Source organism: Ambystoma mexicanum, chromosome 9 (assembly GCF_040938575.1).
Source record: "Ambystoma mexicanum isolate Mex_15411 chromosome 9, UKY_AmexF1_1, whole genome shotgun sequence".
NCBI lineage: Eukaryota > Metazoa > Chordata > Amphibia > Caudata > Ambystomatidae > Ambystoma > Ambystoma mexicanum.
In genome coordinates, this window is record NC_090931.1 from 236212939 (window position 1) to 236239383 (window position 26445).

At 47.2% G+C, this 26445-nt stretch overlaps 1 protein-coding gene across 1 annotated transcript in view; it reads right to left on the reverse strand.

The window, feature by feature from the left end:
• The window catches only part of RBM7 (RNA binding motif protein 7), a 248578-nt gene that overhangs the window by 175257 nt on the left and 46876 nt on the right, over window positions 1-26445 (reverse strand). Inside the window, exon 2 of the mRNA XM_069614528.1 lies at window positions 18200-18362. Within this exon, the coding sequence (XP_069470629.1) occupies window positions 18200-18362 (163 nt within the window). The remainder of the gene's footprint in view (window positions 1-18199; window positions 18363-26445) is intronic.

Sequence of the window (26445 nt, forward strand, 5' to 3'; positions counted from 1 at the left end):
TGAACGTCTAAAATCTTGAGTACGACTGAGATAGAACTTCAAAGCTCTTTTTACATCCAACGTGTGGAGAGCTTTTTCTGCCACAGAAGAGGTTGTTGCAAAGAATGTTGGTAGAACAATAGAAGAATGTTTGTGGAATGTCGTTGGGACTTTAGGAATGAAGTGAGGATTGGTTGCCAATACCACTTTGTCTTTGAAAAACAGCAAGTATGGCGGATCAATGACCAATGCCTATAATTCCGAAAGCCTTCTGGCTACTAAAAAGGCTATTTTCCATGACAAAAACTTCAACGACATTGGCTCGAACGGAGCCCTCATTAGCGCCGACAGTACTAGATTGAGACTCCAGTTAGGTGGAAACTTTTTGGCTATCTGAAAAGTCCGAAACAGGCCTTTCAGGAAATGTTTTACCAGTCGATCGCTTAACAGCGGCATTGAATGTCTTGAGTAAATCTCGAGATGGCCGCCAAATGAACCTTAGTGGAGGAAAAAGCCAATCCTTGCTCTGCCAAGTGTAGCAAATATGGAAGAATCTGTTCTGCTCTGACGTTTAAGGGGTCTACCCCCGGATGATCTCTGCACCACACACAGAACCTCTTCCATTTACCTGCATATGAAGCGTTTGTGGACGGAGCTCGTGCCGCCTGTAAAATTCGTCGACATTCCGAGGGAATGTTCAGGTCCCCAAACTTGGAGAAGTCTGTCAGGCCTTCAGGTTGAGGGAGTCTGGATCGTGATGCCAAACTGGAGTAGGTCTGAGAACCGCGACTGTCTCGCCCAGTAAGGAGCCACTACAATTACCCGACATGGGTACTTTGAATCCACTGGAGTGTCTGCCGGATGAGTGGAAACTGAGGGAACGCGTAAGCAAACTTGTTCGTCCACGGGAAGGAGAACGCCTCCCCCAGCGATCCGGGTTGTGGCCACCTGCTCGCGTAATGTGCGCCCTTCTTGTTCTCTCGGGTTGCAAACAGATCCAGGGATGGATGACCCCATTTTCTGAAGATGTTTGCTAGTTGTCGATCGTCCAGTTCCCACTCGTGCAGTTGATTCATTTCCCTGCTGAGCGAGTCTGCTTGTATATTCTTTACCCCTGGAAGATGGTAAGCCATTATATGTTCATATTCTGTTCGAGGGCCCAATGCCATATTTTTTGAGCTTCGCTTGATAGCACCCTGGAACGTGTGCCCCCTTGATTCCTGAGATAGAACATCGTTGTGTCTGTTAGTATTCTGACGACCAATGCTCGTATGCGCAGCAGAAGCAGAAAGGCCTTCAGAGCCCAACGTACCGCCCTTAACTCCAGCACGTTGATGTGAAGAGTAGACTCCGCTGGGGACCATTGACCTTGAACTTGCAGGGACCCTAGATGGGCTCCCCATCCCTTCAGCGATGCATCAGTTACCACCTTCGCTTGAAAATCCGGTTCCTGCAGGGGCATCCCCCTTGTCAGATTGTCCAAGAGCTGCCACCACCGAAGTGCCCGCAGAAGCTCGCTGCTGATGCTCAACTTGTCTGACCAGAAGCCTCGACTCTGGGACCATCGGTCTGCCAGAAACTCCTGTACCACCGGCCTCATGAAGAGACAGCAGTTGTTCACCAATGGATTACAGGACGCCAAGGCCCTTAGCAGTGACATGTATTTTCTGACTGACACCCTGGTGCCCATTCTCCATTCTTTAGCCTTTTGTGTTAGTTTTTGAACCCTTTCCAAGGAGGGCTTCACTAGCCCCGATTGAGTTTGGAATTCGGCGCCCAGAAATACCAAGTTCTTTGAGGGCGTTAATGAGGATTTATCGAAGTTGATTGCAAAACCCAAGTGCTTCAGAAGTTGCATGGTGGCCTTTAGACTTGCCTGTGTTATGCTCGGCGATGAGCCCCTTATCGGCCAATCGTCCAGTTAAGGGTAAACATGGTGACCTTTCCTTCGTAGCCAAGCTGCCACTGGAGCCAAACATTTTGTGAACGTCCTGGAAGACGACTTCAGTCCGAAAGGAAGAACTTTGAACAGGTAATGGTTTCGACCGAATACGAACCTTAGAAACTTTGTGTCGTCGACGCATAGCTATATGATAATATGCGGCTCGAGGCTGTACGGATCGGATGACCTCCTGAAGCGTAAGCATTTCGAACTTCAGATTTTTCAGGGTCTTGTTGAGAGCCCGAAGGTCCAGAATGGGTCGCCACTTGTCGTTGGGTTTCTTGACCACGAAGTAATGAGAGTAAACTCCCCGGCCTCTCTTGGCCACCGGGACGAATTCTATAGCCCCTTTTTGCAGCATAAGCTCCACTTCCTATTGTAATATGCGAAGATGGGGGCTGCGCCGAATACACAGGTGGAATTTGTGACAGCGTTTCCTTGAACTGGAAAGAGTGGCCTAGTTTTATCGTGTCCAATACCCAGCGGTCCGTTCCACTTTCCCACTCGTCGACGGGACACACTTCCTCCCAGGACGTCCTGAAACCTGTCATTGTTGGGACACGGACTGCCTGTCTTTTGTTGACGAGGAATATCCCCTTCTCCTCGAAGCCTGGTAGTTTCGGCCTCTTCGTGTTGCCTGGACGGCATGCCTATAACCTTCGGAGTAGTATGATGGCCTGCTGAAGTTTCGGTCTCTAGATGCGGTAAAGCGGGAATTTCCTGATGCTCCACGGAAGGGATGAAAGGATCGAAAAGCTTTTCCACTTTGCAGGGCTCCTAGCGATCTGGCCGTGTCCGTATCCTCTTTCATACCTTTCAAGGCCTCGTCCACTTTCTCTCCGAACAGTTGGTCACCCTCACACGGCATATAGAGCACCTTATACTGGACCTTTGGTCTAAAGTAAGTACATTTCAGCCAGGCTTGCCTTCTCAAAACCACTCTGTTTATTTGCTTGAACCCAAACGCGTCCTGCTTTCTAGCCTCATTATCCAGAGGGGTAGAACATTTGTGTTGCGATCTGGCCTTCCTAGCCGCTGCCGCCAACACTACCGACTCTGGAGAAAGTTGAGCGGTCAAGCATTTAGGCGTAGAGTCTGGAGCTTTGAATTTCTTTTGCAACCAGCCCTTTTATTGCTGGTTCTGAAAATGGATGGCACATGGTCCTCAAGCCTTCTTGCCAGACTTGGTCCAGAAGGGGAATTGAGAAGACCGACTTCCTTCTTTTCTCCATATCGTCGAACAAGAAGCATTCCTTTTCTTTAGGGGTCAGACCAAACTCAATACAGGCTTTGCCCATCATCGCGTGAAAAGCGCTGATGTCATCTGGTGGTGACGGTTGAGCCAGGCTTCTAGGTGCTTCCATTTCCACCTCTGACTCCCATGTAGGATCCCTCGAAGGGGATGAAACATCTGAAAAAGTCTCTAGGTTCTGACTGAATCTTTTAACTCCCCTTCCTCCGGGTATGAGCGTGGTGGTTCCTCACTAACTGGATGGGAGGGTGGATTCCCGGTCAACCGCGTAGAGGGTCCCGCTTCGTCGTCGGTAGGCATCGCCGGAATCCCCGAAGGTGCGCCTACGAGGGGTAATCTCGCATCCAACTGGTTCAGAAGAGACTGTAGCGTGGACAACACTCCAAGTCCACGGCGATGTTAATCGAGTGGTTCGATGCCTCTTCCCCCTCACGGACCAGTAACATGGCCGACTTTCTATGCTCCTCAGGAAGGTGTTCTAGGATAGGAGCCAAACGATGCCACATCTCCCTGTCGTACTAATAAGGCCTCCGGCAGAACCGCATCGTACACCTCCGGCTGCCATGCCCTTGGAGGGTCCACCGTCGACGATGTCAATGTGGAGACATCTATCGTCGCTGTCGTATTCACCGGGGCCACTGCAGGTGTTACCTGCGTTGATGGTAACGATCTAGTCAACGACAGAGTCTCAGTTGACGATGGTGTAGGCTGTGACGCAGCCTCTTTAGGAGATCCCGCCTTTGAGCGGGATCTATGCCTCGTCGAGTCTCTACTCGAGGAAGACCCGTGAGTCTCCTGAGGAGGAGGTCTTCAAAGGATCTTATCCTTTTTTTCGACGAAGATGAAGACTTTCCTTGATGGCGATCCTGCCCATGTTTCGACGCGGATGCTCTCGCCTGGTGTTTCTCTGGGGGGCATTTTTCCATAGATCGCGGTTTCTTCGTCGGAGGCTCTGCTGACACCGACCAGCAATGGAGTTTGCCTTCGATGACTTGGGCCTGGATGCTAGACTGCGCGCAGATCCTACCTCTGATGAAGGGTAGGTTCCTTCATTTAGCCACGTCACCAGACGTCTATTCCGATCCTTTAGCGTTTTCTGTGAGAAACATTTGCAGATCTCACAACTATCCGAGTGATGTGGGTGTAGACAGTACAAGTAACCCATGTGCCCATCTCCTTCATAGACTTTTTCTCAGTCCGCATGTGGCACACGGGCGGCAGACATTTTAATGAAAAAACTCTCAAGAGTAGAATTCAACCTTGTACAGAAGTAGAAACAAACACAAGGTGCTCCAGCTACTTTCGAGACGGTTGAAATCTGAAGGGAGGCGCGGGGGCGGGGCTATTTATACCCCTACGTCCTATTGGGTCAGGTGTACGCAGCCCGAAAATAACGTAGATAGGACACAGAAGTGTCAAAAAAATGTCCTATGGGAAACATCTTTATAAATATACCGAGGGTTCCCAGCCTGACAACGGGGAGTGTCCTAAGCATGTGAATCCATGAAAGATCCAATGCTGGAGAAAAAATGTTACATGAGAAGGTAGACAAAAGGGGATACTAAGTAACACCCAGCACTCCACATAATATGGTGTGTGCTGGGTCTACAAAGAGAAAAAGGTAGTAAAGTCAATTTCACTTTACTACTCTTGGAAGCAGTAGTTTATCCAAGAGAAGGTATTTAAACCTTAACAGACGTCCAAAGAACTTCTCTGTGACATTGGACTGAAGGTGATGCGCGTCACAATACAAAACGATGATGCCTATGGAGTTTGTCAGACTCCAAAAATCCAAAAGAAACAGTCCAAATCAGATAAAAATACTTGAGGGAGTGATAAAAGGGTCTCCCTCACTCCAGGATAAAAATGAAAGTCCTCAAAGGAGCTGGGAGTCTTAGGTAGAAGGGAATAAGCACAGAAATGAGAATTCTCCGCAACACTGCACACCATTGACCCAGAGGCATAATTGTGCACACAAAACCGGGAAAAAAGTAAAAGAGCACAGAAGTAAGTTCCAGATAAAAACAAACTTCACACGGTTCGGATCAGCACACACCCAAGCTAATCCAAACAGGAATGTTAACCTACAGTTTTCAGCCTTATTCTAAAGATCATTGTAGAGCTCTGCTGTCTTAGGTCCAGTGACAGAGCATTCCAACCGCCCCAAGCGCAGCCATGGCAAAATCACAATTCATGGCCCTGCTGGATTATTATTAGACCAGAGGGTCCTTGTGCACGATTTCTTGACCACAGCCTCACTCAAGTACAATGGGCTAGATTCCATGAAGCAATTATGGGTAATCACTAATAGATGAATGCTTGCTTCAACTGGAAGCCAATGCAGACTGTGTCAGAGATGTGATCTCTTTATGAGTCCAGTAATTACTCTTACCGTACTTTTCTGAATCACTTGCAGACGATTACATTCTTTCTATCGTCACAGCATTTGCTTGCAATATAACGGCCAAAGTATTGCTAACAACTTTATGTAGTAGGCCGAGGAGGAGACAAGACTGCTAACCTGCGCCTGCATATTCAAATTTTGATCTAGGATGATTCCCAAAGTGTTCACTTTCTTAGTCACATCAAACCCTGCTATAGATAAGTGATTATACTCTGCACCAGGCTTTTTTATTTTATACTCTGTACCCATTACCATAAGCTCTGTTTTTTCTATGTTGAGAGCTAAACCATTTGCCATCATCCATGTTTGTATACGATCATACACTTTTTTTTAAATTTCTTTATTAATTTTATTCAACCAACAATACAAACCAAACATGCAGTGCAATTTATAACAGTTCCATTAACCACCTTTAATCACTGCTTCCCCAGTCCCACCCCCCTTTATGAGCCTGCTTGTTCTTCGCATTCAGTATCTGCTTCGCGTGGCTGGGCTTCGCTGCCCTCCGATTCTGTTGGATCCGATACAACTCCAAACATTTCCGCTATCAATGATTTCCATGCCATCAGGGAGCCCACTTCTTCCTCTCCACCCATACTGCTCATCTCCTGCAAGACCATTGTTTCGGCCTCCGCCCATTTCTGTAATTCCTCCCACCATACCTCCACTCGTGGCTTGTGACACTTCTTCCATCCCATAGCAATCCTTCGTTTTGCAAGCACATATGCCAAATCTTTCAAATTCCCAACATGTTTAAGTTTCCGTGATCTGGGGTACCCTCCCAGCAAGCAAGCCCAAGCTGTCTATGACCAACGTGACCCCTTTCTCCGCTAGCTTTTGTGCCACTTCGCCCCAGAAGCATTCAATTACTGGACATGACCAAAACATGCATCATGTCGGCGTTCTCCTTGTCGCACTTAGGACACGCCTGGCGCCCAACGTTTTTGAACTTTGATATCCTCAAAGTCATGTATGCCCTGTGTGTTATATATAGTTGTATTTGTTTTAATCTGGCATTTCTTGACACCTTCTTGTGGTATTCCAAGGCGCGTTCCCACATCCCATCCTCTATCGGGACTCCCACCTCTGCTTCCCATTCCAATCTCGAATGTACCAATTCCTTCCCGACCTTAGTCATCGCCATCTCATACAATCTGGAGATCTCATGCCCCCCTCCGATATGTCATATATTGCCCCAATAATAGCATATGGTTCCTCTGTTAAAATTGATTCAGGCCACATTTTCCGAATTTCTGCACTATTCTGCGATACGCAACATATTGACCTGTATGTAATCCTGCTACTTGCCCAAGTCCTTCGAAATCCCTAGTGGCCCCTTCTTGCCAAATGTCCAACGTAGCCAGCCCCACCGATTCCCAGTAGGTCCTGATAATCACCCTCAGCTGCTTATCTCCCCCTGCCAGTGCAACCAACTATCTGCGGGGAGCATGGGACTGGGTCCCCCATCCGACAAGCTCTACGCCACATTCTCCACCCAAGCATCATCCCAGGGCGCTCATTCATTTCTGACTCAGGCAACCAGATCATTTCCTTTTAAGTAAAACGGAGTACAGTTCTGCCCAAACAACCTACGTTCAGGAGTCTCTTCATCAGAGAGCTACTTGGCCACATATTGCAGTTGACCCGCTACATAATAAGCCTCGAAATTAGGCAGTTTAATTCCACCTTTTTCATAGAAGTTCTACAACTTCCATAACGCCACTCTATTACGGGTCCATGCCATAAGAAGTCCCTACACATACTATTCAGTTTAGCAAGAGGTATTATATACAGGATATTGCTAAAGTAATGTAAAAGCCTAGGAAGGACCACCATCGCTATTGCTAGGGGTAACTTCTCCCAAAACTTCATGCATTTCCTGATTTTCTCAATGGCTATCTCGGTGTTACACTTCTATTCCTCTTCTGCCGTGTGGTACACGTCTATGCCAAGGTAGCGGAAAGAACTCACCGCCCACGGTATTTGTAACACCGGCAGACTTTCTACAGGGGTTCCCACATAGCCCCCCAGCGGGAATATGCTACATTTTTGGGGGTTCACCGCTATGCCGGACAGCCTGGCGTACCTCTCCAGCACTTCCAAAATATATTGGAGATTTTCTTCCGGGTATTTTAAATATAACAAATCATCTGCATACAAGGATATTAAGTGTCGCTCCCCTCCTACCTCAATACCTATGGTGTCATATTGTTGCCCGAGGTATATTGCTAGGGGCTACAAGGCTAAGATGTAAAGCATCGGGGACCAGGGGCACTCCTGCCTTGTACCTCTGTTAAGTTCACATCTCTCAGATATCACTGATCCTGTTCGAACTCTGGCCAGCAGTTCACTGTATAGCATTCTAGCCCATTTAATATAACCTGGACCTACTCCATATCCTCCTAGGGCCGCCAACAGCCATGGCCACTTAACCGAATCGAACGCTTTAACTGCGTCTAGTGACACAATCGCCATTTCCCCATCACTCCTACACCCCCATTCGACCACCTGATGGAGTCGCCTGTGGTTGTGAGTTATGTTCCTGCTCGGGACATAGCCCGTTTGATCTGGATGAATTAATTTGCCAATTACTCTCCGCAATCTGTTTGCTAGGACGGCTGTCAATATCTTACTGTCCTGGTTTAGCATCGATAAGGGCCGTAGGAGCCACAACTATGTCCTGGTTTATTGGGCTTAGGGAGCGGTACTATGATGCTTCTCTGAGCGAGACTCGGCAACCGTCCCACCTCAAACGCTTCATTACGCATTTCTAGCATTGAGGGGAGCACTTCCACCCTGTATACTTTATAAAATTCACTAGGGAACCCGTCTGCTCCTGGGGTTTTGCTAGTGGGCCACTGCCTCACAACCTCTTCCAATTCCTCCAAGGTAATTGGTGCGTCCAGCTCTTCCCTCTCCTTCACTTCTCTTGGGCAGTCCTATATCTCCTAGTGTTTCTATTATCTCTTCTTGGCTGCTTCTCTCTCTATCCTCATATAGCACCTTTTAATACTCTGCAAATTCCTCATTGACTCCTTCTTGGGTATCCACTTCCTCGCCATCCTCTCTAGTTATAGTTCTAATCGGGGGTCTAGGTGTTTCATTCTTATAAAGCCAAGCTAGGAGACGTCCGGTTTTATCTCCCCCTGCATGCTGTCTCTCTATGTACTTTTTATAATTGAGGTTGCAGAGCCTTTCCCAGTGCTCCATGCACTGCTGCTGTAGCGTAAGTACTAGTTCCGTATCTGCATTGCCTCTTCCTAGTGTTTTTTCTAGTTCCTCCTCTGCTCTTTGTAGGTCAGCTATTACCCCACCCTGCAATCCCCTTGACTTGGATATGGCAACCCCTCGCATCACCACCTTAAAGGCCTCCCATAGTGTTCCTGCCGAGTCAACACTGCCAGTATAATAGTTAATCTCATCTCTAATGACCTCCCTAAAGACTGGATCCCTGAGTGCGGAGGCGCCACGTTGGAATCCGTGCTCTCGGGGGGGCAATATTGCCATCCGAGAACCAGGGGCGAGTGATCCGAGAGGACCCTCGCCTTATATTCTATATGGGTACTTTAGATCATCACATCTGGAGTGGCAAAGACATAGTCAGGTCTTGTGTGCAGCTGCTGCGGGGCCGAATAATGCGAGTATTGTCTCTCATTGGGATGCTTTGTTCTCCAAACGTCTACCAAGCCAAATCGTCTAGCAGCATCCGCAATGCTCTGGCCGCTGGGGTGGGCCTATCAATCCTATCATGCGACCTGTCTATCTTGGGATTTTTTACACAATCGAAATCCCCGCCCCAAATCACTGCACTGCCCACACACACGCCCAGGGTGGTGCACAGAGTCCTGAAGTATGCCGCCGTGTTTTGGTTAGGGGCATACGTATTCACAATACATATTTCTCTGTTCTCTATCAGCCCCTTCATTATAACCATCCTCCCGTCTGTCTCCACCACTTCTTCGATTAGCTTAAACAGGACGTGCAGTGCCACCCAAACCAGCACTCCCCTGGCATAAGCAGAGTATGATGAGCCCACCACAGTCCCTTTCCATTTTTTCCCAATCAGCTCTACTTTCTCTCGTGTCAGATGCGTTTCCTGTAACAGTGCAATATCTATCTTTTGCCTTCTCAAATACAACATAACCTTATGCCTCTTCAAATAACTATTGAGTCCTCTGACATTCCACGTTATTACCCTAACCTCCCCCATGGTTCGTTAATACTACTTCTTCCCTCCAGCCAGTCCTCTCCACCCACACAAAGCAGTTCCCCCTCTTTAGTCCGCATAGGCTCTTGTTTAAATTTAAACTCCCCATAACTATATACACACACCAAACTCCCCGTCTCCTACCCCTCCCCCACCCCTCCCTTCCCTTCCCCAACAACACCCTCTCCAACAATTGCCCAGCTCCATTCCTGGATCTAAGGCATCCCCACATCTAGTACTGTCCGCACTAACCTGTGCTCAGGGCTCAGTAGGGTGAAGTTGCCCTAATGGCCACTTAACTAAATATTTCGGGGTAGGTTATCTTCCTCCTGTCGCTTCTATTTTCAAATGCTTACGCTAACTGTTAATACTATATAGCTATCCATTATATCTTACCCACTATATTCCAGTCCATACAAAGCTCGGAGCTCATACAGAGCTCATATGTCTATCATTGTCCAACAAGACTTGCTTCCCAGCATACGAGGATCATCTTCCCACTTACCCCCTCACTGTCCACAGCACAAAATCTTTAATTATCTTGTCCATGCCGGTCCCGGTCTGCCTCTTGTTCGGGGCAGCCTTGCAGGTCCAGCCATGTCGCCACTTCCTCCGGGGTATCAAAAAAAAAAAAAAAACTTTGCTCTTATGTAGTACTTTCATCTTAGCAGAGTACAGAAGCATGTACCTGATGCCTGCCGCACGCAGCCTCCCCTTGATGGTCATGTAGCTGTAGCTGTAGCTCTGCCTTTGCACCTGCATCGTGTAGTCCGGATATGCAGTGACATTGGTGGATGCTCTCTATTGTTCCACCTTTGCGAAAGTATTCCAGGATCTTTTCTCTATCCCTGTAATTCAGAATCCTTGCGATGATTGGTCTCGGCGGGGCCCCAGGCCGTGGCTTCCTCATTAAGGCGCGATGCGCTCGTTCTACCGTGAACCCCTGCGACAGCTTGTCTGCTCCCATCTCCTGTAGGATCATGTTCTCTACGTAATTTGTGGGGTCCTGGCCCTCTTCCCCCTCCGGTAGGCCGACCACCAGTATTTTATTTCTTCTCGCCCTTCCTTCCGCTTCTTCCACCCGATTCTCGAGATTGGCCACCTGCTGTTTTAGCACATGCACTTCCTTTGCATTATTCGCACCGACGTCTGTTAGTCTTAACCGCACCTTCCAGCCCACTTGTTCTTTCTGCCAACGCCCTGACATCTTGCATCAACAAACTAAGTTCAGCTCCTACGTATCAATTTTATTCTCCAGGGCTGTTCGTAGATGCGCCATTGCCGACCCCCATTTAGTGCTCAGTTCTGCAATGGCCTCCAGGATCTGGTGGTCTCCATCTGGGGCAATTTCCGTAGGAGTCACTACCGTGCTCTGCGCCGATGTTGTGGGGGTTCTTTGCGTTTTTGCGAAAGCCTCCATTGTGGGTTGTTTAGTCTTGGTTCTGGAGCTTTTTATTGACATAATGTCCCCCTTCAATCGTATATCCTCCAAATTCGTGTTGGGGTAGTGGTTCCACTGGTTCTTTCGATTGTTGGGATGCTTTTCTACTTGTTTGTATTTGTCAAGTCACTGAAATAATGACTTCAATGGATTGTAGCCTCCCACGTAATACTACTAGCACACAGTGTTTGTTGGCACTGAGTCGCTACAGAGAGGGCTCCATGCGTGGTTGTTCTTATTCAGCAAGCATCCAGCACACAACGGGACAGAGCCCATCGGCTGCGCACTGCAGTCCCCTTGCTGGTCCCCTATACAGTGCCCTTTACAGCAATGTCAATAGCGCTGCCTGCATCTCCACCCCTACATGCACCTTTCAATAATGTGTTCTGAGCACCAAACTGTACTCGCTCCTCAGGGCTCATTGCCGTGCAGTTTCAGCTCGGCTCGTGTGTGTGTGTGTGTGTAGCCAGCATTACCCTCGTCGCCTCCCGCTTTAGTCTGGCAGGCAGCTTCTCTGCGCTCCGCTACGTAGCACCTGCATACGGTACGCTCCTATTTTCTGGCCGCGAGCGTGTGCATGTAGATTACGGCCGCCCGTATTTCGTCAACCCCCGAGGTTTTGTTCAAGCGCTCACCTCCATGCAGGTGCCCACAAGAGGGGGGGGGGGAGGGGGGATGTTTCCTCGCTGCACCCCCTCCTCGGCCGGGTCTCTGGTCCTTGTCGGACTCTTGCAGCAGCTTTATCCCCCCAAACCCCCCCGCCCCCCGAGGCCGCCATCTTCCAGGGGTGCTGCAGCAATTATCCGCAGACCGCTCCTGATGCTGCGAGCGTGGCTCGTTTGCTTCAATGCCTGTGTCCTCTCAGTGCGTCCGAAGCGCGATGCGCTTCTTGCAGGCCCAGGTGAAGCTTCGCGCAGCTCGTGTGTATGGCCAGCATTACCCTCGTCGCCTCCCGCTTCAGTCTGGCAGGCAGCCTCTCTGCACTCCACTCCGTAGCAGTTGTTTACGGTAAGCTCCTGTTTTCCAGCTGCGGGCGTATACATGTAGATTCCGGCTGCCCGTATTTCGTCGGCCCCGTCCCAGCGCTCAACTCCGTGCAGGCGCCCACAGCGGGGGGTTTCTTCGCTGCACCCTCTCCAAGGCCGCTTCTCCCCCCCAGGCACCCGTCCTCCAGGGGTGCCACCGCAATTGTCCACAGATTGCTCCTGATGCTGCGAGCGCGACCAGTTTGCCTCAGTGTCTGTATCCCCTCAGTGCGCCCGAAGCGCGATGCGATGCGCTTCTTGCAGGCCCGGGTGAAGCTTCTTGCCTTATACACTGTTGCAGACGGGCCCTCTGAAGTCCAGGTCCGCCATCGTGTTTCTTTTGTTCGCGTTATACAGCAGCACCCAAACTCAAATATCTCCGGATCCCTTGACACCACGCTCTTGTAGCTTTCAGGTTCCCTGCAGTCCACCTTCCGACGCTCTTATCTTTGATTATAGGGTTTCCAGGCTGCATTTAGCGTGTGTTTACACGGATCAATCACGGATCACCAGAAGCTGTTCAGGAAAGAAGTCCTACACCATGGCTAGTTAGCCACGCCCCCACGATCATACACTTTGTTGGTCATTTACGTCCTCTATATATATGATATGTGATATGGCATTTGTAACGCGCCTATACACAAGTGTTTCAAGGAGCGACGAGGCAGGGAGGGGGGAACAAAGGGAAGACAGACAACGATCCTACTAGGCCAAATGTCATTCAGATCGCGCAAGTAAATGGGTGGAGGGAAGGGAAAAGTGCAAGGGGAAAGGGAGGGGGGAAGTGCAGTACAGGGAAGTAGAGTAACAAATAAATAATAGAGCCAGCTGGTGGCTAGTGCAAGGTAAGTGCAGACAAGTGCTGGGAAGGGGGGCTGTAGGGATACAGAGACAGTCCCGCAGTGCAGGGGTTGCCAGAGAGGCAGTGCAAGTGGAGAGTGGCTGGGCCAAGGACCAAGATCGATGAGAGTGGCCCAATTGCAGATTCAGTGCAGTTTCAGTCAAGAATTTAGCAGGGGAGAGAAAGAAGCAAAGAGGAAGGTTTTGAGGTGCTTCCGGAACCGGTCCTCAAGTTTCAGGGAGGCAGGAAGGCTATTCCAGAGGGAGGCCCCTGCCGAGGAGAGAGATCTACCCCCAACTCGTTGCTTGGAGAAGCAGCTGACCCTGAGGGAGTTGGAGACGGAAGAGCGAAGAGCTCGAGAAGGAAGATATTTAGGAAGAGAGTTGAAGGTATTTAGGCCCCAGGCCCCAGAAGGCCTTGTGGACAATGCAGAGGGTTTTGAACTTAATCCTCGCAGCCACTGGGAGCCAGTGTAAAGATTTCAGTCCTGGAGAGATACGGTCCCTGGGCTTGAGGCAAAGAACCAGTCTCGCAGTCATGTACTGGATAAGTTGCAGAGGGCGGAGAGTAGAGGCAGGCAGATTTAGATTGAGGCTGTTACAGTAGTCCAGCTGAGAGAACCAGTGCTTGGGAGACAGTGAGCTTCTGGGGGAAGGAGAGGAAAGGAAGAATACCTCTGAGGATGTGCAGCTGGTAGAGTGAATTCTTAGAGACGTCAGATATGTGAGGAGAGAAGGAAAGTGTGGAGTCGAAGATGACCCCGAGGTTTTTTGCCTTGCAGGTAGGAGCAGGAAGAGGGCCAAGAGAGGCCGGCCAGAGAGCTGCAGGGAAGGAGGGAGTGGGTTTGCTGATTAGTAGAATCTCAGTCTTACTGGCATTAACGCAGAGGTCGGTGGCGGCACACCATTCCTGGATAGCAGACAGACAGTCAGAGATAAGGGAAGGAGAGGAGGAGGCCGAGGGTAGCCTGAAAATGAGTTGGTTATCATCCGCATGGCACTGAAAGTTGGGGCAGAGAGCAGCAATGCGGTGGGCAAGGAGTGCCAGATACTGGTTGAACAGCCAGGGAGAGGTTAGATCCCTGGGCGACACCACAGGTAGAGAAAAAGATGTCAGAGAGGAAAGACTCCAGTTGGACCTGGGAGGGTCGATTGGAGAGGAAAGAGGTCAGCCACGCCAGAGCCTGACCAGTGATACCCAGGTTATCACGGAGACGGTTGAGCAGGATGGCATGGTTGACAGTATCAAAGGCAGAAGAGAGATCGAGCAAAATGAGAACACACGGAATGCTGGAGTCAAGGTTCGAGAGCAGGTCCTCACGGATGTTCAGGAGAGCAGTTTCCGTGCTTCTAGCTCTGAAGCCAGACTGATGGTCATGAAGACTACCAACAGATTCAGCATGGAGATTAACCTGGGAGATGGCCAGTTTCTCCAGGAGCTTGCCTAGGAAGGGAGTGATGGAGACTGGGCGATAGTTAGCCGGGCAGGAGGGGTCAGAAGAGGGTGCACAAGGTAGTGCTTAAGGGGGGGATGGGAAGACTCCAGAGGCGAAGGAGTGGTTGCAGAAGTCAGCCAGGGCAGGAGCAAGGGAGTCAATGTGGTCCTTGATAGTTTGATGAACAGGGGTGAACCTGTTTTGACGAGACTTTCATAGATCGGACTTGTCTGGAAACCTCGTCAGCGGAGAAAAGGGGAAAGGCGGAGAAGGAGGGAGGGAGGGGTGGCTGCAGAAGGGCCAGAGGAAGAGCAGGGAATAGAGGGAGGTGATAGGAGGACACTATAGGTACTTTATAACAGGATGACACATTGTGTGTCATCCGCGTAATTGGTAAATGCCACAACATTCTTTTCAAGTAGACTAAAAAGTGGACTGTGAAAATATTGTACAATCAGAGCGACATTCTTACCCCCTGTGGTACCCCATAGGCCAAAAGCACAGGTTGGGCTTCTGAATCCTTGCTACAGACCCTACACCACCCGTCGCTGAGAAAGGTGACCCAGAGGGCCGCATCATCTGAATAAATTGGCAACTTTTTAGCCTGGTAACCAACGCATGGTCAACCAGGTCGAAAGCTGCCGAGAGGTCAAGCAGCGTCACAGCCGTTTCCCCTTTGTCCCTGGTATTCAAAAGTATTGATTGCAAGTCAAGTAATGCCGTTTGTTCAATGGCTTTGTCTAAAATCTGAGCACCATTTATTCAGAATGGTGCCTTTACTCAAATACGCTACAAGGTCTCAAATTTTCCAAAGAAAAGGAGTTTTATTCATCAGACGGTAATTGGCAGCGATACTATGGCAAAGACCCGGCTTCTTCAGTAAAGGTGTAATCCCAGCGAGACAATGTTCTGTGAAGGATGCGTTTACAAATGTATACAAAGTACTGATCAGGATGGAAGAACAGGCCTTTCTAATCATTGCGGGGCAAGGACCTCCCTTGCAGTTAGTCGGTGTGCACTTTTCCCCCTCCCAAACCCTCTAGCTTGATGCCATGTCATCCTTTTTCGTCCACCAAATGGCATTTTGCCACCGTTTGTTTTGGGCCAACCCCGGTTATATCCAGTTCTAACCGCAGGCATCTCTTGCCGATTAACATATAATTGCCAGATTTCTCATTTTTGAAAATCTTCTGCTGCAAAGCACAAAGGGAGATCTAGCCATAATTTTGGTAGAAAGGGGCAGCCCCTTCTCAGTCATATTTTAACTACTAGACAGAATAACCCAAGGCTCCTCCCAGAAATGGAGTCAACGCCTCATGCCCAAGTTGTGTGGTACATGGTCCAATTCTATCCAGCGGTTTCCGTTTTGTGCTGTGCATAAATTGACTTTTTCCTCAATGGCAAATCTTTCATAAAGTGTTCAGTCTGGGGTTGCTGGGCGAACAACCTTTTATCTGCAAAATATCAGCCACATCCGTCATGCAAGTCACACGTTGTTAGGAGAATTTTCGGGTTTCCAATGAAACTTGATACTCACCTTAACTATAGTGCCGCGACTGCAATTTACAATTTTTTTTTTTATAACAGTGCTATAACAAGATATTTCAAAAATGATATTCACCAGATGAAGGCCTGAATCGCTTAGTCAAAACATCATGAAGCAACTTATTGGTTTAATGAAAGAGGTGTATTATACCAAATCTGGACTAGGCCACATGGCCACCAACTTCACCGTCTCAGTGAGGGTTCCCCTGATCGCTTCTTAGAGGGGTAGCCTCCTTGACGGCCTCAAGGGGGCTACATGCACATCTTGCTTTTAGCAAAGCTGCTTCAAAGCCCAGTCCAAAGGGTGTCTGCACAAATGGACTTCGAGGACAAACTGCCAGAGACCGACTTCCAAGTATTTGGAATTACACGTTACACCAGGGTCCGAAATTGAGATTCGAGGAGCAGGAGCTAAAACCAGCTCCTGGGTGTCAGGCATCAAACACCCTGTAGGCAGGAGAGCCACCAGTGATGCTCCTTTAACTTTTTGTCCATTTTGTATGAACCATTGTGTTTAAAATGTATATTAGATGTGTTTCCAATTTTTCTTTATTAACATTCTCAAACACTCAAAGTTAATGTCACATTTATATGTTTGGAAGGCACCAGTTGGCCCTAGAAGCCAATAGTAGCTCCTGACAGCTGTTGGTTTCAAGCCAACCAGGCTCTACTATGCTATACTAGGCAATTAATTTTGAACACTGTAAACTGCTGCCACCGAGAGATTGCTCACCAGAGGGTCTAGTTACGAAATGAAAATGTTACTCTATTCTCATAAAAAGTACTGGAGTGGATCTTCCGACGTCTGAACTTCTGGGGGACAGTTTAATAATTGAAGAAATATAGGTTTGCTGATAAGGTTTTATAAAGTCACGACAGTGAACTAGTGGCATTAACTAAAGTGCTTGGATTCAGAGACTACTAAAGAAAACAATCTTACCCAACCGTAGATCTTTCTGCCAGTGTAAAAAGTGTAGCTTTTTCCTTTGGTCAACTTTCTTCCAAACTGAGAAATGACTTGGGAACTCAAAAAGCAGGAACACTCATTTGTCTCTTCAGTTCTACATCATAATCCCGCATTTTAAAGCCCAAACACAAGAGAGACCCATTTCTTCTGCCAGTTTTTGTGTAGGCTTTAAAATGTGGTATTACACAGAACCAAAGCCCCCTCCTTCACCACCCACACCCTGGTTAATCGGGGTGGTTTAACCCCGCCACCACCGCTTCCCATATCCACACACACACACTTTCAAACGTACTGGTCACTCTTTTTGACGAGTCCGCTAGGGCACACAGAGCCGGTCAATCCCTGCGCACACTCGTGGTCCTGACAGACCGCTCCCTGCAGTCACGGATTGGTCTTTCTAATCAGTCTTTTTCCGTTCAGAAAAAGAAAAAAAAATGGATGTCTTTTGACCTAGGACCACCTCTTCTATGAACCAACTTAAAATTAAGGTGAAAGCCAATTCATATATTGGGCAAGTTAAACTTTTTTAAACACATGTTTGTTAAAATAGGTTGTGTGTAGCAGAGGAAAAATAATCCAGCATTCATAACATATTTTAGTTCCATAAAACAATGTGAAAAAGCATGCTGAACAAAATCCTCAATATTAATGTTAAACTGATGCTTTTTCAGTCACTGCATAGGTCTTTAATTGCCTTTGGTAAAAGAAATACGCCAGTAACTAAACAATTGAAATCAGTCTAGTGTGCGGATTTGCTGCTGCATGCCATATGCTCACTGCGTTGCCTGGAATTCTACGTTTAGCTCACACTTAAGAGCTGTACTTTGAAGGTACTGGTTACTCATGCCTATTTCAGTACATACATTCATATACAAAATTAGTTTAGAACATTTGTACTAAAATTATATATTTGTTTTTTTTTTTTTTTTTTAAAGGGATGTAACCAAACTGATTTAAATTATATACATATAATGCACCTAGATTAGGGTGGAAACAGAATTACGTTCTTGATAGTAACTTATATGCAAAAAGGAGCACCAGATGGCTGAAACAATGCAAGATATTCAACAAAACCCTAAAAGGCTGCACAGAGAAATATGAATTCGTGTTTTGAAAGCAATTATGCTGGCAAGACTTGTGCATTGGTTATACAATAAATACCTGATCTAAATTGTATTTTGAGAGGCCTTCCAAACAGCTTGGTCCCAAGGAGCAGATTCATTGCATACGGAACAGATTCTTCATGTTTGAAATTCACAAATGCAAAATTCTTTGTTTTGCCATCTTTATCCTTTGGAATTTTAACCTTAATCACCGGGCCTGCCTGTGAATTGGGAGGGGAAAAAATGTAAACATTAACATTTTGCATTTGAAAGAGGACTGCTTACTAAACTAAATTATACAAAAACCTACTTGTATGCAAAACTTTTGCGGTGGAAAGAAAAAAAAATGCACTTTTCATGTTACAGAGCAGATCACGTGTAGCAAATAATAGGCAAGATATGAGGCCTACAGCATTGGATAGAAATTCAAGCTAGAACCAGCCATAAAACGTCACTTGCCACCTCAATTCGATACATACACACATTTCTTATTCACCAGAGTATAATATCACAAGCCACTTGCTAGTGGCAAGTGTAAATGTTGCACCCTGCCCATCACACATTTCCCCACCAACTGCTTACCATTTTTAAAAGAGCAGTCCTCATTACATACGGTGGGCTTTTCAGTGCACTATGTGAAATAAATCTGGACATGGTCTAGTGCAAACATTTATTGGCTATATAACTTGGTAATCCTCTAGTCACAGTGCTCACTAATGAGGTATTTGATGTTCCCACAAACCCTCATTTCCATGCTTTTAATGGCGTCCTGTTCAATCAAGACTCGATCCAACCTCCTGTCTTACTGACATTAAGGTAGTGAAGATGGGACAACCATTAAGGAGGGTTAGAAGATAGTGAGTACTTCAACGCGAGAAGGAGGTACAGCATAATGAGGATTACCATGGTGGGGGTAATAACGTGAAACTGCAAGCAAATCCACTCCACCCGTCCCCTCATATCTCTACGTAAACACAGCATCCCACTTCTTACTCAGTAATTGTCAACCATTACTATCCAAACGGCGCATGCCATGAGCAGATTTTAATTTCTGCCAGACGTAAACTAGCCGTTACCCCTGCATCTCCCCCATTTCACACTGTATTTTAATTTCTGCCAGACGTAAACTAGCCGTTACCCGTGCATCTCCCCCATTTCACACTGTTAACTTACGAGGACAGAAAATACACTGCAGCGTTTAAATCTTTACTGCATATCTTTGCTGTTTTCCGATTTGTGGAGTTACTAACACAATAATCCAAGACGAACTGAATTATTTCAGACCATATTGGCCTTTTATTAAGCAAACTTTACCCACATTTCGTAATGTGAATCAGAAGTACCCTGAGATTCCAAAGTAGCAATATAGCAGACATGGTGTTGCTTGTGTTTCTGTGCCAAGGACCTGGCCTAGCAGTTCGGGCAGGGCTGCTCCCTATGGTGGCTGTACCGGATTCTATGTCAAGACTCAAAGGTTCAGATTATGCTCAAACTTCTCTCCACTCACTCAAGCAGCATCAATAAAACAACAATCATGAAAAATAATAATGAACTACAAATTCCGACAAAAACCAACATTTGTAGTCTGTTTTTCATAGGTTATGAACACGTGACTTCATTCCCCAATCACAATCACTTCTCCTCCATAACATGTTCTGATTCCATAGTCCTTCCTCTTTCTTTGCTGCTCGAGCAGGCAATATAAGTGACACATCTTTTACTTTATTTGTATTGTTATGGCAATGATAATGTTTGTGTTTTACACTGTGCGCGCGCGTAGGGAAGCGTGTGGGAGACACGTGGCATGATAGTAGCTGGCGGAGCATATCCGCAGGGGAGGACGCAACAGGACTTTTTGTTCTGGCGTCAGCTTTGCCTCGTTAGGAGGCACTGTAACTACGGAAGTTCGCAACGGCGCGACAGGACTCTTTGGGTTCCGGCGGCATTGCGAACAGACTCGTGAGGGAGTAGTTCTATGTTACGCGTGGAGAAAGATATCAGAATAATCTATAAATCAAACGAATCCAGCGTTGACAGCATTCTATTGCTGTAGCCAGTGAGAAGAGCAGCAGCTCTATTCAGTGAGCCGCGGGCGCCATCCAGTGGCGGAAACAGATACCACAGGCTAAAATTGAATTGCATGCCTAAAGACTGGTTCAGCCAGGAGAAAGTGTATAGACCGGTGAGGAGGCATTAAGAGATTGTATAATATCTCATTGCACGCTCAGCCCCAGGCAAAACTGCTAGCTGATACAGAGACTCGCAAAGCTACATTATAAAGTATATATTTTGACAGGGGCAGCCCAAGCAAACTGCAAATACATCTGTAAGGCACTATTAACATGAGTGATTATTCAGAAGAATCTGAAGGTCCTCACGTCAGCGGCCTGCGTATGAGTGAGGCAGTCCAAAGAATGGAGAGTGCCGGAAGGCCCCGTGGAGATAGGGGCATCTTGCGTGGGGAAGTAAACAAAAAACCCGCAGGGACCGTAGCACCCAGACCCACCCCCCCCCACCCCCCTGGGTTCACCCCGCAGATCTAGTTCAGGGAAAGGAAGGCGAGGTCTCGTCGTGAGAGGCAAGGCACAAGCTCAAGAGAGTCGGATGACGACTACTGCAGGAGCAGTTCCAAATCTGAGGAATCCACCTCATCAGAACCTCAGACCTCCCCAGAAGGGGATGAATGCCAGCCTAAAAATAAGAGGCAGGAGGGAAGAGGAGGACTCTCTCAAAGACCAGTTTGAGCCCGACGACCTTGAGCATCCAAGGTCCAATGAATGGGACCCTCCGGAGAAGATTGCAGAGTACATCCGGAGATGGTTGAGGGCGCCGCTGAGCAAGCAGGCAAGATCCAAATTGAAAGCGGAGTGCCCGAGACCGAGGGTTCCTGACGGGATAGCGGAGACCCCCGAAATCGATGACAGAATCCTTACGTTCCTGGGCAGGTATGTCAGGGACGTGAAGGGGGCATCGATAGGTTCTGAGGTCCTGCCAGGATAAGTTGCTGGACATGCTAGGGCCGATTACGAGAATCTGGCAGCTGGCGGAAGAGGCGAAGGCCAAGAAAGAGCCCATGGACCCGGACATTGTAGCTGGCGGGGCTCAGAGGACCCTCTGTCTACTAGGTAACGCGAATACAGTGTTAGCCATGGAGAGGAGGTGGTCCATCCTAATGAAACTGGATTCCAGGCTAGGGGAGATGGCGACATCTGAGCAGGCAATGGCAGCAAAGGGCAAGCTGTTTGGGGACCTGTTCATTAAGGACATGGTGAAATTTGCCAGTACGTTATGTCTCAATGGATAAGGCCCAATCTTCTCTGAAGAAAATATTCGGCCGGAAGGTTTGACAGGGCTGGAGGAGGAAAGGGCCGCTCGTCCAGCCGTGGCAGTATAGAGGCCCCTATAGAGACAGAGCTTCTTGGAAACCGGAAGATTGGAGATCCAACCCCTTCTTCCCTTCCAGGGGAAGAGGCAGGGGTAGAGGTTGGAGGAACAATGGCAGACAACAGCACCAGAATAATTCAGGTGAGATGTGGAACACACAAAGGTTGGATGTGAGTATTCCTCCAGTAGGAGGGAGAGTGCAGTTGCATGTAGGAAAATGGGAGGAGTTGCCCTCAGATGCATGGATAAGACAGACTGTGCGAGGTTTTCAGTTGGAATTTTGGCAAGAGCCATATCAGGAGGTGTTGCCGAGGCAGATGAAGTTCAGCAGAGAAGACGAGGAACTTCTAGACAAGGAGGTAGAGTTACTCAGGGTAAAGCACGCAATAGGTCCAGCATCAAAAGGTCCGGGAGTTTTCGTAAGCAATCTGTTTTTAGTGAAAAGGAAAAGCAAGGTAAGGCCAGTGATAAACCTGAGGGGTATGAATTACTTCCTAGTGTACAGGCACTTCAAGATGGAAGGGATTCATCTTTTAAGAGATGTGCTCCAGCAGGGAGATTGGTTGACAAGGATAGATCTCAGAGATGCATAATTAACAATTCCAATTCAGACAGAGCAGACAAAACTTTTGCAGTTTCTATGGAAAGGACAGAAGTGGGAGTTCAAATGCCTTCCGTTTGGGTTGGCTTCAGCGCAATGGTGTTTCACCAAGCTATTGAGACCCGTGGTAGCATACCCGAGAGCAAGGATCAGGCTAATAATTTACCTGGACAATATCGGTCTAATGTGTCAGGACAAGGGAGTTCTTGTGCAACAGGTTCGGGTAGCTACGGGTTTGCTGATATGGCAGTTTTGGCAGATATGTCTCCAGAAGGGAATAAGCGTGAGAGCGGAGCATCTGCCAGGGGATCTCAATCTGGTAGCAGATTGGAATTTGAGATACCCAAGGGACTCCAGCGATTGGCAGCTGGACGACTCAGTATTTCAGTAGATAATGCGTTGCAGGGGTCCGTGTCAGAGAGATCTGTTCGCCTCCAGACTGAACAGGAAGATTTCCAGGTTTTATAGCTGGAGACCGGATCCGGAAGCGACAGATGCATTTCTCCACGTCTGGGGACCAGCAAGAGAATACGCGTTCCCTCCGTTCGCCATCATAGCACGCACAGTGGCGCAAGTCAGGCGACAACAAGCCACAGTGATTTTGATAACACCAGACTGGAGAGGTCAGGCATGGTTTCCGGATCTTCTGGAGTTGTCTTACGAAGCTCCAATTCGGTTACCAAACAGAGGATATATTGTTAAACCCAGCAGGAGAGATTCATCCATTGGTGAGGTTAGGGAACTTGAGTCACATAGCTTGGGCGATTTCAGGAAAAATTGGTCTAAGCCAGGACTTTCAGGCACAGCTCAAGAATTTATTAGAGAATCATGGGCACCGGCTACAGGGAAGGCGTATAGAGTGGCATGGAATAAATGGAGTGATTGGTGTCTGGAGAGAAAGGTTGATCCCGTACGTACAGATGTAGTGCACATAGTGAATTTCTTGGCAGCGCAGGCAAAGGCTTACAGGACCATTAATTATAGATCAGCGTTTTCGGCAGGTCATGTGTACATCGAGGGTAAGCCGGTAGGCAAGCACCCTCTGGTATGTAGGCTTCTGAAAGGCATCAGGTGTATGATACCACCTGCACCTAGATATTCTCATTTATGGGATGTGAGTATAGTATTAAAGATGTTTGAGACTTGGCCAGACAATGGGTTTTTGTCTAGGAAAGTGTTGTGGACTAAGTTAACTACCCTATTATGCCTGATTTCTTGTAAGAGAGTATCCGATGTGAAGGCTTTAGAAGTAAATAGGAAATCCTTTTCACCTTCAGGGGTAGTACTTTACATAGAGAAGAGAACAAAGACAAACATTAAATCAGCCGAGTACATGGCTTTTCCGGGGAAACCCAAATTGTGTCCAGTTAGATGCTTGAAAGTGTACAAGGAAAGAGCAAATAGGGTGAGACCTGTGGGCGCGTATCAATTGCTGATAGCTATTAGGAAACCTTTCAGAGCAATAGCGTCAGCCACTTGTCTAGATGGGTCAGGTGGTGCATGGCTGAAGCAGGTGTAGATGTAAGTCAGTTTGGAGCACATTCCACACGAGGTGCTATGACATCTGCTTTTATGGCAGGAGCCCGTCTGGAAGATATTCTTAAGGCGGAAGACTGGTCTAATGAAGAGACGTTTAAGAATTTTTATTTTAGACCAGTGGAGCAAGTAGCGTCGTTGGTGGTAGGTAAGCTTTAAACAATGATAATCTGAGCCTCCGAGTCTGGACATAGAATACAGATTTTCCATACATTAGTTACAGAAAGTCATGATTCTATTAAAGACTCGGATGCGAAAGAGTATTCCACCCAATTTCAATCGCTGCTATAGAAGTAGATAAAGGTGATATTTGAAAAATATTGCAAGCTTGTATTTGGGATGATAATGTTATTGTTATGCGATTGCCCACCCGTTCATAATGCGATTGGTAATAGTTTATATTCGTTTCAGGGACGGAGCAGAAAACAACGTCTTGAGAAGAATATAAGGGACAGTTAAGTCGTCTACCAGTTGGGGGGCAAGTTTAAATTAGTTCAGCGAACGAAAGAGGAAGGACTATGGAATCAGAGCACGTTATAGAGAAGTGATCGTGATTGGGGAATGACGCCACGTGTTCATAACAACCTATGAAAAACGGACTACAAATATGTTGGTTTTTGTTGGGGTCTAGTTTATTGTTATTCTTTTTCATGATTGTTGTTTTATTGATGGTGCTCGAGTGAGTAAAGAGAAGTTTGAGCATAATCTTTCGCCTCCAAGTCTTTAATAGAATCAGAACTTTCTGTAACGAATGTATGGAAAATCTGTACTGTTCGCATATGACTGGACCGCTTTCACAAATGGCAGACGGGCTAATAAACGGCAGTGCCCAGAGCAGTGCCAGTGGTTCAAATGTATTCAAAACCTTCCACCTATCACTTTTTTGGTTACAGTTTGTCTCCCTATGTGAGAGGGTATGCCCAGATGTGGGTGCCTTGCTCACCTTTGCCATAGGGAACCAAGCTACACCTCACAGATGAGGCCCAACAAGGCCGTAACAGGTCTGGGGTGGCTTGGGTTTCTGTGCAGAGGGGACTTGGCCTAGCAATTCGGGCTGGGCTGCTTCCATTGGCACTACCCAATTATTACATTTGACGGGACCCCTTTTTGCAATGGCCCAGATGGGCTAAAAAACGATGGTGTAGAAGGTTGCAGAGAATTTCAGATTTATTCAATACCTTTCAACCATTACTTTTTGGTTTATAGACATTCACCAATGGCAGGCACTCCCTTTACCTTTGTCAAATAAACCCCCTCCTGTCAAACAAGACTGCACAATGGGAAGAAGCTCAACATATATAGAAGTACCAAGTAATGACAAACAACCTAATAAGCCTGCTGCTCAAAGACACAGCAGATTTAATATCTTTCTGCCCACTAACTAATGAAAAAACAGGTTATCCGACTTTCAATCATCACTCGTCCTATCCAGATATTACAAAACAGCCATTATACACAACACATCCTGCTATGCACCTTTTATTCACAACAAAAGAGTAAATCATGACAATAGACAAGAACACTTCGTACTCCAAGTAAAGCAATGGAATTTTTCTGGAAGACGCGACATACCAGCAAGCAAACTCAATGCCTAAAAATAAATACAAAATATAGTAGGCAACAGATCAATGCCTCAACATCACCCAGTCTTCTAAAAGGGGCAACGTCCAACAGGGAACAAGGTCGTGTACAATAGGACTCTTCAAGCGCTCAAAAGGGGTAGGGGGGGGGAATACACTTCTAAATGCTTGAACAACAATTAAAAGAAGATCAGGAGGAAGCCTGGCCTTGCAAGAGTGATTTAGAAGTAGAAAACACTTGAAGTCTGGGAATCAATTAACCTAGCACAGAAAAAACACAAGGCAGAAGCCGGATGGCTGACCTCTGAAGCATTAGTGTAGAAATGGCCAGGCCCATTAGGACTAATTAAACAGTAATTCACAATCACTTGACCAATAATTTCTTTAGAAACAATTCCTCACTACACCATATGGAAGAGTAAGAATTATTGGTAAAAAGTGTCTTGGAATGCTTAAAAGCAATAGCTGCCCTCTCCGATACACAATTTCAGGATGCCTGCTTTTTCAAAAGCCAGAGCGATGGATATTTGTGATATCATTTACAGAACAGCCCCTTTGGCCAACTGTTCGGCAGGACGTCTGTTCCCTATGCCATTTGGGTGCCGGCAGAAGTACAAGGTCCACCCTTCCGATGAACTTGTTATTTATACATTTTAAAAAACAATAACATGACTGCGTACAACTCTTCAGGGAAGATAGTGTACACAGCTGTAAAAAGACAGTCCAGTAATATGACTCAAATGTGAAACCGCAATTACAGAAGATCGAAACACCCCCGTTAATCCCCCCTCCCATTTCCCCCATATTTGGTGTATTTTGGCTACATATGCACATAAACCTCGGATATGCACACACCAAATCAGGGGTGCTCCCTGCTGCAACCCCCCCCATCCCCACACCTTGCCGTAATGGTCCGTTTAATCAGACCAACTGTAGTGGACAGGAAACATTTCGAGTATGAAGATTCCACCCATAGCCCAAGCAGTAGCCGTTTCGTGTCTTGTGGTATTGCAGTACTCTGCACCACGTTCAACCGGTTCAGGCATCGTCTCCAAAATCAGCTGACCTGCGCACACTCCCATACAATGTGAAAAAAAAGGTCCCCTTGATTTCCCCCATACCTTAAACAGTCATGTTCAGCACACCCCGATTTGAATAACGAAGTGCTGGGGTAGTACAATCGGTGAAGTACTTTAAGCTGTA